The sequence below is a fragment of the Pseudorca crassidens genome, chromosome 3 (genome assembly GCF_039906515.1).
Source record: "Pseudorca crassidens isolate mPseCra1 chromosome 3, mPseCra1.hap1, whole genome shotgun sequence".
Classification (NCBI taxonomy): domain Eukaryota; kingdom Metazoa; phylum Chordata; class Mammalia; order Artiodactyla; family Delphinidae; genus Pseudorca; species Pseudorca crassidens.
In genome coordinates, this window is record NC_090298.1 from 124426947 (window position 1) to 124441637 (window position 14691).

The following is a 14691-nucleotide window of genomic DNA, read 5'->3' on the forward strand; positions in this document are numbered from 1 at the left end:
TAATCTTGGTTGTAGGTTTTTCTCTTTCATCACTTTAAGTATATCCGGCCACTCCCTTCTGGCTTGCAGAGTTTATGCTGAAAAATCAGCTGATAACCTTCTGGGGATTCCTTTGTATGTTATATTTTGGTTTTCCCTTGCTGTTTTTAATATTTTTTCTTTGAATTTAGTTTCTGTTAGTTTGATTAATATGTGCCTTGGTGTGTTTTTCCTAGGGTTTATCCTGTATGTATACTCTCAGTTTTTCCAGGAAGCTTCCCCTTCCAGGCCTGTTGAATCTCCTCACCTTGATCTTTCCTAGCTTTTATAGACTGTGATGTGCAACACATCATAAACATATATATTTTATATTGCTCTCCACCAATTTTATCAGCCTTCTTCTGCACCAATATTTAAGCACCCTCAAAAGAATGCTGATGGTAAATATTTACAGATCCACTATAGTGACATCACAATTCTGAGTCTATGATAGAAGCCTTTTATTTTTTTATTTTTTTAAATTAATTTATTTATTTATTTTGGGCTGCATTGGGTCTTCGTTGCTGCACACGGGCTTTCTCTAGTTGCAGTGGGGGGAGGCTACTCTTCATTGTGGTTCGCAGGCTTCTCACTGCAGTGGCTTCTCTTGTTGCAGAGCACGAGCTCTAGGTGTGCAGGCTTCAGTAGTCGTGGCAGGCGGGCTCAGTAGTTGTGGCGCACGAGCTTAGTTGCTCCGTGGTATGTGGCATCTTCCCAGTCCAGGGCTCGAACCTGTGTCCCCTGCATTGGCAGGTGGATTCTTAACCACTGCACCACCAGGGAAGCCCCGATAGAAGACTTTTAAATGCTTACTGACTTACTGCTACATGTAATCACTTTTCTTTTTACTTCTTACTCTGCATTACTTGTCTTCATAATAGACAAAAGTGTAGGGAGGATAGGAAACCACTCTGAGAACATATTTTCTTCATTTTCCAGGAACTCTGCAATGAATGTCTCTGCTTTTTCTAGCTTCTAGAGGGCGTTCATGTTCCTTGGCTCCTGGACTGTTTCCATCATCTTCAAGGCCAACAACATTGCATCTCTAATTGTTCTTCTGTAGTCATATCTCCCTCTCACTCTCTCCCGTCTTACTCTTCCAGTTTTAAGGACTGACCCTTTTGATTTCATTGGGCATACTAGGATAATCCAGGATAATATCCCTATCTCTAGGTCCTTAACTTAAACACATCTGCAAAGTCCCCCCTGCCCTGCAATATATTCACAGGTCCTGGATATCAGGACTTGGACAAATTTGGGGGCAGGAGCTATTATTCTGCCAACCACAAATTGCTTTACGAAAGGGACAATAAATCATTCTTTTTTGTATCTCTCACAGTGCCTAGCCCAGAATAATATTCGGGTAAATTGAAGGTTTTATAATTAGATAAGTGACAGCAATCTCATATTCCAAACAATGTGTGACCTAGGCCTCTGAACAGCATCTGGCTAATACTAACCTTCTGCATCGTCTTCTTGATGCATCCATTATGTTTGGGACATTATATCATAGTTTTCAGAGGGGTAACGTGGAGGAAGCTTTCAATATTTAGTTACCTGATTCTATTTTTTTGTGTGTGTGTGGTACACGGGCCTCTCACTGCTGTGGCCTCTCCCGTTGTGGAGCACAGGCTCCGGACGTGCAGACTCAGCGGCCATGGCTCATGGGCCCAGCCACTGCGCAGCATGTGGGATCTTCCCGGACTGGGGCACGAACCCATGTCCCCTGCATCGGCAGGTGGACTCCCAACCACTGCCCCACCAGGGAAGCCCTAGTTACCTGATTCTTAAACCCTCCCTCACTTGGCAGGAGCTGTGCCGTGAATACCGTAACTATGTGAGGAACGGACGTCTTCCCTGCACCACAGAGAATGACCCCATCGAGGGCCCAGATGGGAAAATCCACGGCAACACCTGCTTCACGTGTGCAGCCTTCTTGTGAGTAGACCTGCAGTCACTGCTCCTGCTGAGTGTCGGAGAAGACAGGCCTGTGGTGGGCAAGAGAGATGATATTGAAGGTTTTTTCTAGGAGGCAGATGGCTATCTTTGCACTGAGTTTGGGGATTTACTCTTACAAAGCCATATACTCGGTGCATTTCTTTGTAGTGTTCTCAGTGTTCTGAAAGGTACCTGAATTGCCATTAAGGGAGGACCATGCGCTAAGAGGAAACTCCTCCAGAGTTAATGGCATATAAGGATTGGAATTTTTGTTCTCTGCGTACATACTGTCATGAATAATCCAAAGATGTAATCACTGGGTGCTAGCAAATTAAAAATTTGCTAATATTTAGTCATTTTTTAAGTATCCTAGTTGCTTTCTGAGGAGAAGGCCGATACCTTTGTTTTCCAAAATAAACAGAGTAGTGAAAATTTATTTACTGTCTGGCCATGGCATATGTGCCTTACTCTTTAAGCAATACTAAAAACAAGAAGAACAATATGGAGAGGTGTACATTTACCTTTCTACTCCCAAGCTAAGTTGGTATAGGTGTACAAGTAATGGAATATATCTATCAAGAGAGATTCCCCTTTAGGATAATATGTGTTGGGTACTAGGAATGATTGTTCCCCCTGCCTTTCTCTTATAGCCAGCAAGAAGCAAAAGAAAAAGAAGCTGAATCCAAAAGACCTAAGAGAGGAGCTGAAAAGGTAGTTATCTTGGAAGCTTCATACCACAATGCGGTTTGCAGTTTCTCTTTAAAAATAACTCATGGAATCACTGAAGGCCTATGTGAGAGAACTCAAGGTTTAGTTAGTCCAGGGGTTGATAAAATTTTCTTAAAGGGCCAGACAGTAGATATTTTAGGTTGTGACCATTCAGTCTCTGTCACAACTACTCAACTCTGCTATTGTAGCTCTAGAACAGCCATGGATGATATGCAGATAAATGGGCATGGCTGTGTTCCAATGAAACTTTACTTACACAAAAAAGGTGGTAGGCCAGATTTTGCTCATGGGCCATAGTTTGCAAACCTCTGATTTACTCCATGCCCTATTTTTAAATGAAGATTTAAAATCCAGAAGGAGGAAGAACTTGCTTACAAAGGTAGTGAGACTATTGGTATCAGAATCTTCATACTGTTTCAAAGTTCTCACAGCTGCAAAACAGAAACAATTCAAACTTAGACTTCCTGACACCAAATCTAGCATTATTCCTAACACACTATGTAGCTTTGGATGAGCACATTTGGTCAAACCAGGTGTGTTCCTTGCTTTAACTTTAATTATCTCTGGTGTCAGCAGTTGGCAGAAAAATAGAAGAGCAACTTTCCCCAATAATATTTTCTTGGTTTCAAAATGAATGACTCCAGGTAGATTTTTCCAGGTTTGTGGATATTTCCTTGCCCCCATCAAAAAACTATTGATATTAAAAATAATCTATAATGAAGTATCACTTGGAATTCTGTATGATTGGTTTGTTTACAGTTATTTTCCCCACAATTGTGAGCCTGAATTTAAAAATAATATGAGCTCATATGCTTCCCTTTTCAACATCAATAAGAAAATATTCTTCAGTATCAGACGATTTCTGATTTCACATTAGCTACTATCCATAAACTATCCTCTCATATCATATTTCTTTTGCTAAATATGACCAGTTAGGGAATCAGGCAGTGAACCTTGAAGGAAAGCTAGGAAAAAACTCACTCTTGTCCTCACTGAGTTTTGACTTGAACTAAAAGATACAGAAAAAAACACAAGTTCAGTCTTACTTGCCACCAGTAATTAATTATATGATCTTAAGTGATTTGCTTATTCTATCTCAATTCCTCATAACTCTGAAGCTAAAATTTACTGAGTACTTCCTAGATGTCAGTCATTGTAGATATAGTAGATATACATTATTTCACATTATTCTCATAACAATTCAGCACATATATTGAATACTTAATAGATATTGGCCATTATTATTTTAACTGTGTGAAACAGATACTATCATTATTTCCATTTTATAGAAGAGGTAACTGAGGCACAGAGAGGCAAGACCCCCTCATCCAAGGTCTCTTGGTGACAGAATGGAATTCTAACTAATGATATTATATAGCTGTCAACATATTGGGCTTGTCTGGACATACCTGGAATATTATGTTGAAAGGGAAGAATTAAGAATGCAAAATGGTGCAAATGACTGAAACAGATTGGAACAGAAAGACTGAAGTATCTGGGGATGCTTTGCTCTTGGAAAAGCACATAGGGAGCTATGGAGAAGGACAAGAAAGCTTTCTCCAAATATATGAAGGACTTTCTGCGTGCAGGAAGGAAAATATACTCAATTTTTCTGAGAGAAGTAAAATATGTTGACTTTGCTTACTGGTTTGAAAGAACGTATTCATCCCATGCAGTGACATCTTAGAAAAATAAAACTCTAAGGATAAGGATCCTATAGGATTGATTAGAGATATTTTCCAAGATCCTCCCAAAGTAGCACTATGGCTAATCTGTGGGAATGATTTAAGAAATTGTGGAATGAACTATCTGGAGGGTAACGAACTCATCACTGCAGGTATTCCAGTGCAAATTAGACCACTTTTTGGCAGGCATGACATAAAGGGGATTGAGACGTAGTACAGATGGTTGCACCAGGTGAACTTCAAAGTTCTACCTAAACCTTAATTCTTTAAACTTCTATGCCATGTGCAGTGTTTTTATTGCATTATAATATAATAGAGAGGGACAATAAAATCTTGACTAAGGACTGTGACCAGTCTGCAGAGAACCCAGTTTATTAAGAGGTTCTTGCTTGTGTGTGACTGCAGGTTCAGTCTGGATTTGGAGGCTATATCTCAAGGACAAAGAAACAGAAACCTCTTTTTAAGTCCTGTGTGCTTACTAGGATTTGAACAAAACAGTTGCCAGAAAGAAACATTCATAGGTCATTTTCTTTTTTTTTTTTTTTCCAGGAAGCACTTAGTAGGGACCCAACAAAGTAATTTCCAAGAAAATACCCAAGCTCTTGCCTTTTCTCCTCCTTTTAGGATACATGCAGTGAATTTCGGCGCCTTCTGAAGAATGGAAGTCTTTTCTGCACTCGAGAAAATGATCCTGTGCGTGGCCCAGATGGCAAGACCCATGGCAACAAGTGCGCCATGTGCAAAGAAGTCCTGTGAGTGCACAGATGAAGCCCATGCTGTGGGTGGCAGAGCCGGGAGGCAAAGAGCTGGGAAGATAATATAGATTGTGTTTGTCCTTTCCTTACATGTAAAAATGACAAATGATGATCTCTAAAGCATTTTGGGGTGAATCTCTCTTTACAGAGGCTAAGATTCACAATTCTAGAAATAGGCAATAGGTGACTAAGTTATTACACTACATTCTCCATTAGTTCTGAGGTAGCACCTTACAATGATCACACCATCTTTCTTGGTAAAATCTTAAGCCCTTTGCTGTCAGGTGGATCCCTTTTCTGGATTATTTTGTAATCCCCATCGGGAAGAACATACACAGATTTTACTATCAATCTAACGCCTCTACCTGCATTTTTGCAAAAAAAAACAGTCACACTTCTAGGAAACTAAAAATAGCTTTACACAAAGTTTGGAAGTACACCTAAAATATTTGTCATTAACAGTCATTTGCTGAACATGTACAATGTATAATGTGTATAACAGTTGGTTATACAAAGTTGAATGAAACAGTATTACCAAAAATCATATAGTTCAGTAAGGTTTAGACATGGGCATAAATTAATATAACACAAAGGAGGAATTGCTAAGTGAAAAATGATATATACAGTGTGTTATGGTAGTTTAGGAAAGGGAGCGTTAATAGAAAGTTTTATGGAAGAATAGAACTAGATCTGGTAATTTGGATCATATGTGAACAGTATGGGAAGGAATGAGAGGAAGAAGGAACAGTGTAGGTAAAATCTAAAATTAAAGAAACTGTACTATATGTACATAAAGAGAGCAAGTCATTTTAGTTTAGTTAGAGCTTACCCACTTCACCAACTGTGAATGCCAGATCATGGATTTTGAAGTCAATTCTATATACAGTGGCAAGCTGCTAAAATTTTTCAGCTAGGAGAGTAAGTGGCGTAAATGTGGTTCCTTTCGGAAGATTCATATGTCAGCAGTAAAAAGGAGAAAAGAGGAAGGGACTAAAATTCAGAATACCGCTGGCGGTAGTAGGGGATTACAATAATCCAGTGAGAGGTAACTAGAGCAAGGGAGCTAGAATAGAAGGTGAGTGGGTCAACATAGGAGACACTGTGAAAGTGAAACCAACGTCCTGTGGCAACAGCTATGCGAGCTGAAGGAGAGGGAGCGGTTAGGGATGGCTCCAATGTTTTGTTCTTTGTGAAAGAGAATCCAGGAGGAAGAACACATTTGGCAGAGAAGATAATTATTTTGGGACCTTTTGAACATGAGGTATTTAAGAGAAATCCAGCTGGAGGTTCACATGAGCATTTACAAAATGCTAATTAATTGCTCACCTAGTCTTGCTTGAGGTTAAGTAAACGCTGGTTTTCTTCTACTGCAATTAGAGCTCTTCCAGGCAAAAGGATGTGACATAATTCATCTTTCTATTGATATTTTCAAAGAAGAGGGCCTGCAATGTAATAGGTGTTCAATAAATGCCGGTGAATTCCATACAAATCTAATCTGGTCATATGATGAGAAACTCACAGAAATGCATTCCACTCTCTGTAATCTATTATTCCCTACCTCCCACTTTCCAATTTCCAGCCAGAAAGAAGATGAAGCAAGAAAGAGAAAAGAAAAGGAGAGAAAAGAAAAGGAAAATCAGAGAAAAGCTGTACGGAGTGGTTGCAAACGTGGCAGAAGAGGGAAAGCTCAGGTGAGAGCAGCCTCTAATTTCCATAACCAGAGTGGGCTCAACTCAATGGCACTGGGACCCCGGCAGACCCTATGGTCAAAGGCTATGAATGTGTGTAGTGCTGAGTTGGAAAGCATCCTTGGAAGGACAGGGGATTTTCCCCTTAAGACTGTAGAGTAATATCTGAGCAATTTTTAGTTTCCTTAGGGCTCACTTTGACTTCTTTAAACTTGGAAATAATTAACATGAATACCAGACCCCAGTCTCTTGACTCCTCTTTATATCATCTAGCTTTCAGGCCAATAAATGATCCTAGGAGAGTAAGTGGTATAAATGTGGAGATGTTCCACATCAGCATCACATGCTCTTCATTTCCTTTCATTATTCTCTCTTTCCCTGAATGGAGCCACTTTTTGGAAGTATATTTTCTATTGTTCCTAGGCAGAATAATATGGTGAAAGAGCACAGGTTTTCGAGTCAGATAGTTTGAGGTATCATCCTACCCATGCCACTTGGACTTGCAAAGCACTGAATAAATCACTTCATCTCACTCAACTCTAGTTTTTCTTACTTAGCACTACTCTTATAGGGATACAATAAAATAATTTAGGTAAGTGTTTAGCACATTTCCTGAGACTTTTTTTTTAAGTGTCAGCATGACAGTGTTGCATGTAAGCTCACTCTTCGTGCATGTGAACACAACTGCCTGAGATCACAGCCACCTTATTTCTATTCTTATGACCTGGGGATGTCAAGACCATCTCTTTGCCTCCAGATCTGACACAGGCCCAATATCTGCCTTTGATAAATTTTGGCTTTTCTGTTTTTCCATATTTTCTCCTGTAGGAACCTGAGTTCTCACTCTCAAATGATAGACTTGTTAAGACCCTTTTTCTATCTTCATAATTTGCTCAAGCCTGTCTTCCTTGGCATTTTGCATGATTCTGTGCTTTCTCCCAGCACTTCTTTCTCCCTTCTATCTACATTAGAGGTCAGCAAATTTTTTTTTTTCTGTAAAAGGCCAGATAGCAAATATTTTAGGCATTACGGGTCACACGGTCTCTGTCGCAACTATTCAACTCTGTTGAATAGCCACTGTTGTGGGAAAGCAGCCATAAATAATATTTAAATGAATGAGGGTGTGCTTCAAGTTTTATATATGAAACTTCTTATGTAAGAACAGACAGCAGGACAGATTAGTCCTGTAGGCTATAGTCTGCTTACCCTTGATTTGTGCGATTAAATCCCAACCAGCTTTATCATTTCCCTTTGTAGAACCTTAAAAGCAACATTACCCATGACAACAGATGTCTTAGAATATGGATGATTCCAGCCCCTCCTCTTCTGTAGACAGCAATCCTAGATGTTACATGCCTTATAAGAGAACATAGACAAGAACTTCTTACTCAAATTATTTAACAAACTTAATAACAATACAACAGACCAAGTCATCCAAGAGGCCTGCTCTCTTCTTCCCTTTCAGGACCAATGTGCTGAGTATCGGAAACAAATGAAAAATGGACCACTCAGCTGTACTCGGGAGATTGATCCTGTACGCAATGAAAATGGCAAATCATACAACAATAAGTGTGCCATGTGTAAAGAGAAACTGTAAGTAATTCTCTCAACCTGCATGTTTAAAAGATAGCCACCTGTTCCTCCTGAATTAATGGTTATTTCTCATTTGCCTATAGCTCCTTTCGTGAACACTACCCTTTTTGTTAATTCTCAAATATTATCTCTTTCTCTTGCATCCCCTAAGGAACAGTGAGCCCTAGTAAGGGCAGCTAATCAGTGGCTGATTCCTACTCTATTTTCTATCATAATTCTGTGAACTGTGTCATCATGGTAGATAATTGCTCTTTAGAACACATCATGGCTAAATCCTAAGGATGGTTTGCAACGGTCATTGGAATAGTTAACCAACATAGTTTAAGAGGGTGGCTTCATGTCGTATGTATGGGACACATTTATTGCACAATCCAGGGTTTGTTCCTTCTATTTATTTTCTTTTGGTGAATGGTACTGATGGGAGTGGTTAATGATCCAGCTCAGCCACTCTTGATTTGTGTTACTGCAGCAAGTAACATAACCACTATTGGTCCCATCTGTATACTGAGGTAGTTTTCTAGGTAACCTTGATGGGTACTTATAGTTCTAAAATTTGATGCATATATCACAGTGTTATTAATTATGGTATTTAATTGATATGCATTTAATGAGCACTTAATGCTTCTCCACACACATTTTTTTTCTCCTTGAAAAAAAATCACAATCTTGTGATTGTGGTACTACAGGCCATGTGATAAAATCTAGTTATTCCAAGTGCTGCATTTTACAGATGAGAAAAACTGAATTTTTTTTCTTCAAGTACAAGGTCTCATGGGGGAGTGACTTCAGAGCTGAAACTAGAATCCAGTTCTTCTGAATACCAGCCTAGTATTTATTCCATGTCATAATATTCTTTAATAGAAGCAGGGTGGCAGAATGGGGCAGTGCTAGGGTATTAGCATCATATGGTTATTTCAGCTCCATGTTCTTGGACAGGTTATTTCACGTCCCTAGGCTTTAATCTGCTCATATTTATAGTGGGGGTGGGGCAGCCATAATCATAGTAGCCACATGATGTTTCTTTTGAAAGTTAAATGAGAAAAACTATGTAAAACTCTTAGCACAGTGCCTAGCACAAAGGAGGTGCACAAAAAATGTGAATGGTCACTATTAGCACTGTCATTAGTGTTCAGCAAATAACAGGTGTCGCCATTAATAGCAATAAAAGAATGACTATTATGATCTCTTATGCTACCCTATGTTGCCCCTTTGCACACCTCATACTTCGTAGGTATGATGTACATAATTGAGATAGCTCTTCACATATGACTATTTCTTTCTGCATCACATATTAATAGTGGGTAATTTTGTGAAGGAACAAATGATGACTCTCAGATGCAAACAATTATTAAGATAAAACTTTGCTGATACAATCCATGTCATCTATGTTATAAGATACTTAACTGGGGCTTCCCTGGTGGCGCAGTGGTTGAGAGTCCGCCTGCTGATGCAGGGGACATGGGTTCGTGCCCCGGTCCGGGAAGATCCCACATGCCGCGGAGTGGCTGGGCCCGTGAGCCATGGCCGCTGAGCCTGCGCGTCCGGAACCTGTGCTCCGCAACGGGAGAGGCCACAACAGTGAGAGGCCTGCATACCACAAAAAACAAAACAAAAAGATACTTACCTGGTACTCCAGGTAACAAAATATTTAACAACATAACAAAGTATTTAACAACATAAATCAAATAATTTTACAATCTTTGGAACCCATGCATCTGACAATAAATGGTTTTTGATGGCCTACTATATAATAGGCACTCTTCACGGACAGGTGCTCTTCAAGTGAACAAGACAAAATTCCTGCCATATGGAACTATAATATAGGAAAGACAGATTATAAACAAAGAAGTAAAAAGCTACATAACAAGACCAGGTGTTGATAAGTAAAGCAGAGTAAGGCAACAGAAAGGGATTGGAGGTGCTACTTTATGGTGTTTGGGGAAAGCCTGACAGTAAGGGAGACCTGAAAAAGGGAGTGAAATGAGCCAGCTGGCCATCTGAAGGAAGAAAGTTTCAGGCAGAGCAGGAGCCACTGCAAGTTTCTGTATATATATATGAAATTCACAAGCTCAGGAAAGAGAGAGGAGGTCATTGTGTCTCAAGATTACTGCGTGGAAAATTGCAGAAATTAATTTGGAAAGATCATGTAAGGCTTTTTTGGGCCAAGAGAAGGACATTGGATTTTATTCTATGTGTGATCAGAAGCCACTGGAGATTTTTGAGCAGAGCTGCGATTGTAGATTGAATTCCACCAGACTGAATCATTACAGGTGGTCTCTTTTTCCTAGTATTTGATTAAGATGTCATGACTTTATTATATTTGTTTGAATCCTCAGGATACATTTACTACCACTTCCCTATTTCTTATATATGAAAAGGGAGCTCCGTAAAATACACACACACACACACACACACACATATTCATGTTATATACATTCATACACGTTTCTTTTAAGCATAAAGCCAAAAGAAACTTTTTTTTTTACATCTTTATTGGAGTATAATTGCTTTACAATGGTGTGTTAGTTTCTGCTTTATAACAAAGTGAATCAGTTATACATATACATATGTTCCCATATCTCTTCCCTCTTGCATCTCCCTCCTTCCCACCCTCCCTATCCCACCCCTCTAGGTGGTCACAAAGCACCGAGCTGATCTCCCTGTGCTATGCGGCTGCTTCCCACTAGCTATCTATTTTACGTTTGGTACACAGACCTACTAGAGAATGGACTTGAGGATACGGGGAGGGGGAAGGGTAAGCTGTGACAAAGTGAGAGAGTGGCATGGACATATATACACTACCAAATGAAACTTTGAAGGAGAAATACGTGTACTAGAGTTCTGCAGTATTTGGATCTTGGGTCAACTGCATCAGAATCACCTGGCTTGCTTGTTAAAAATCAGGTTACTGAATCCCAATGTAGATCTTGTCAGTAAAATTGTTGGGATTGACGGTGAATCTGATTTTAAAAATCTCGTAGCTGATTCTTAATGTACATGAAAACTTAGGAACCACTGGCATAAATATTTTATCAGAAAGGTGAAAGCTTAAAAAAAAAAACCATGATCCTAAGGTACTTCCTATATCACTTGTCTTCTTTCTATCTTGGGCTCCAATGATATTATAATGAATTGAAATAGTACTATAATAGATTGACCTACAAATTGAGGAATAAGAATGGTGAATTGGTAAAGAATTAAAACCACAGCTTATGATAAAAAGGTGAAAGAACTGAGGAAGGCGGACTTGGAGACCTGAAACTTGCCTTTAGATATCTAAAGGATTAATATCAGGAAGAGGTAATGGATTCAGCAGGCTTGTTCTGTGTTTTCCTGAGAATGTGAAGTAAAACTAAAGGATGAAAGCTATAGGGAGATGAATTTGGATACAAATAAAGGAGACTCTGAGATTAATTTGACTTGATCTGCCTAGAATATCTACCCTGTAATGAGGGAGCTTCTTAATAACCAAAGTCACTGTCCATCTGTGAGAGGTGCAGAGAGGTTCTCTGTGAAGGAGGTGGTTTAGTATACATAAACTCTAAGGCCCCTTCCAAATCTGAGTATGTGTCTGCAAGATGACTACTGACTCTTTTCTTTTCCAGGCAAAAAGAAGCAGAGGAAAACAAAAAGAATTCTCGGAACAGATCAAATGGGAATGAATCAGCATTAGGAAAGGTGAATCATTAACTAGGTTTTGGCAAGAATGGTCTTTCTGTAAGTCATTACTTAACTATCAAAAATGTGGAAAGAGGTTGTCAATGTTACCAGTCAGGATATTGCCCTTAGAACATCAGAAGTCATCATTAATGGGAATATCTATCCCTGATAACTTTTTCAGTGTAGAAATTTAACACCAGATGGAAATCTTTCGGTCTAACACTTTATAAAACAGTTTTATAAATAGTAGTTTAAGTATCTCAATAGCCTGGTCAACTAAGTTTTTTTTCAACCTCATTTTATAGATGGGGAAAATGAGGTTCGGCTGCTGTAACAGATTACTACCAACAGTGGTAAAGCAACCCAAATTCATCATCATACATTTCTGGAGTTCAGAAGTCCTAAATGGGTCTCACTGTGTTACAGCCGAGGTGTCAGTAGGGCTGCTTTCCTTTTTTGAGGTTCTGGGGAAGATCTATTTCTTTGCCTTTTTAAAAAATTTCTAGAAGTGCCTGCATTCCTTGGCTTGTGGCCATCTTTAAAATCAGCAGAGGCCAGCTGATTTTTTTTTTTAAGCTGCATCATTCTGACACTGATTTTCCTGCCTTCCTATTTCACTCATAGGAATCTTTGTGATTACACTGGGCCCACCCAGATAATCCAGGATAATCTCTCCATTCTAAGGTCACCTGGTTAGCAACCTGAATTCCATCTTCAACTTTAATTCCTGCTTGCCATGTGAGGCTACATATTTTCAGGTTCCACGAATTATAACTTGGACACCTTTGTGGTCCGTTATAGAGCCTCCCACAGCAAGGTTAAGTGGCTGCCCAACTCCTGAGTCAAAATCTTCCAATTTTCAAGCTCAAATACTATGTGAAAATAGCCATTTCCAATGTAATCCTTCCTTCTTTTCAGGATGTATGTGATCAGTTTAGAAGTCAAATGGAAAATGGACAACTTACTTGCACCCAAGAAAGTGACCCTGTCCAGGGTCCAGATGGCAGGACACATGGCAACATATGTGCTATGTGTAAGGAAAAACTGTGAGTTATTTTTCAAAAATGGGCCTTTAGTTGTGAGTCTTAAAGGAAATAATCATTTCTCATCAGCTTGAGAAAATGACAATTATTTTTAAAGCACACCTGAGGTGTTTGTTCACTTTAGTTGAAGCGTTTCTTCTCATGTTTTTCTTCAAGGGGAAGGGAAGCAGCCAAAAGAAAAACGAAAGAGCAGGACTACATGACAAACACAGTTGAAAAGAACAATGGAAAAGAGGTAATATATGTTAGATGTGCTTATACTTAAATTTGGATGATTGGTTGCAAGATTGATTCATTCAACAAATACTTATGGAATGCCTACTCTGTCCCAGTCGTTGTGGATATAATGATAAACAAGAAAGACACGGCCAGAACTTCAAAGCAACAGCATGGAATTCAATGCCCTAAGAGCAACTCTGATGCAATTACCACACATTTGCAGGAACAGTGGTAATTGTAAAATTATTGTTATTATCAAGTGGATTTTTTTTCTGAAGTTTTAAAACAATTAAGCAAATAGATGCCAAAATTACACACAAGAAAAAAAAGTATCAAAAGCTTGGAGCTCCAGATGATAAATTCTTGACTTGGCATTCTAGTGCCATCTTGTATTCAATTGGGGGTTTTAAAAATAAGGTTCAATGCTTTATGATAGCAGCACATAGAATATGACAACAGCACAATCTCTTCTAATCCATCTATGGACTTCAATTAGAAAAGTGAAATAGTGAAATTTCCCCAGGAAAGTTTTCCCATTAATGAGGCAACTTTTCATTAGTTCTATACTGACTACACAAAATGAAACATTAATAGTAATGTTCATTTTTGAAAAGCATGTTGGGAATTATGCATTTTGGTAGATGAATAGCTTTGAGAAAAGACTATTGTACAACTTCAAATGATCTCTACTGGATATCTATTCTATTTCTAATATTGATCACTTTTTTTCAAGTTTTAAAATATCTATTTTAGCAATTTCAAACAAGAAGAAATACTCTTTCAGCAGACCAGAAAGGCTCTTCACCCAACTTCCTCCCACTCCCTGTCCAAACCAAGTCCTTTTCCCAACAGCCTGGAATGCGATGCTGAACTTACTTATACTGATTATATACGTATGTAAATATAAATATGTAATTTTATACTTATTATATTTACATTGAGCCTAATGGGATTGCTTTTTTAGAGCTTTGCCAAGGTCAGGAGTAGAAAGAAGTAAAGAAGATATGAGAGCATGAAGTATATTCATTCACAAAGTGCAATCTTGAATTGGGTCCTAGAAGGGAGACTTTAGCACCTAATCTGATGACCCAAAAAAAGAAGAAAGAAAGGTATCAAACATGAATTTTATCTAATTATTTTCCCAAATCAAGTAGAATAATAGATGAGTTACACTAGTGAAATACATAGTAATTACATATTTCTAGTAAATTAGGCACTATACTAGGGATCCCTAAGCATGGAGAAGAGCTGTTCACAAAATCTGCTATTTTCCCCCCAGCTTTATTAAGCTATAGTTGACATAAAACATTATGTAAATTTGTGTACAACACATTGATTTGATAGACTTAAAGAATGTAAAATG

The 14691-nt window shown here is 38.7% G+C and overlaps 1 protein-coding gene and 1 long non-coding RNA gene across 5 annotated transcripts in view; one reads left to right on the top strand and one right to left on the bottom strand.

Annotated features, from left to right (window-relative positions):
* Nucleotides 1-14691, top strand: part of SPINK5 (serine peptidase inhibitor Kazal type 5) — a 69641-nt gene that overhangs the window by 41630 nt on the left and 13320 nt on the right. For all 3 annotated transcript variants that reach the window (XR_010942169.1, XR_010942170.1, XM_067732181.1), the window contains 8 exons: nucleotides 1829-1956; nucleotides 2607-2667; nucleotides 4995-5122; nucleotides 6705-6816; nucleotides 8279-8406; nucleotides 12012-12084; nucleotides 12985-13112; nucleotides 13266-13344. Coding sequence is in view for 1 of the 3 variants with exons in the window: in XM_067732181.1 (XP_067588282.1) it covers nucleotides 1829-1956; nucleotides 2607-2667; nucleotides 4995-5122; nucleotides 6705-6816; nucleotides 8279-8406; nucleotides 12012-12084; nucleotides 12985-13112; nucleotides 13266-13344 (837 nt within the window). In the remaining 2 variants the exon portion in view is untranslated. The remainder of the gene's footprint in view (nucleotides 1-1828; nucleotides 1957-2606; nucleotides 2668-4994; nucleotides 5123-6704; nucleotides 6817-8278; nucleotides 8407-12011; nucleotides 12085-12984; nucleotides 13113-13265; nucleotides 13345-14691) is intronic.
* LOC137221848 (uncharacterized) lies at nucleotides 1871-8283 on the bottom strand. Of its 2 annotated transcripts, none has more exons than XR_010942171.1 (3): nucleotides 8091-8283; nucleotides 6452-6567; nucleotides 1871-2006 (listed from the first exon to the last, which is right to left on the bottom strand). It is a non-coding gene; the product is annotated as an uncharacterized lncRNA (long non-coding RNA). The 2 variants fall into 2 exon arrangements; XR_010942172.1 differs by lacking the exon at nucleotides 1871-2006 and adding an exon at nucleotides 5049-5176.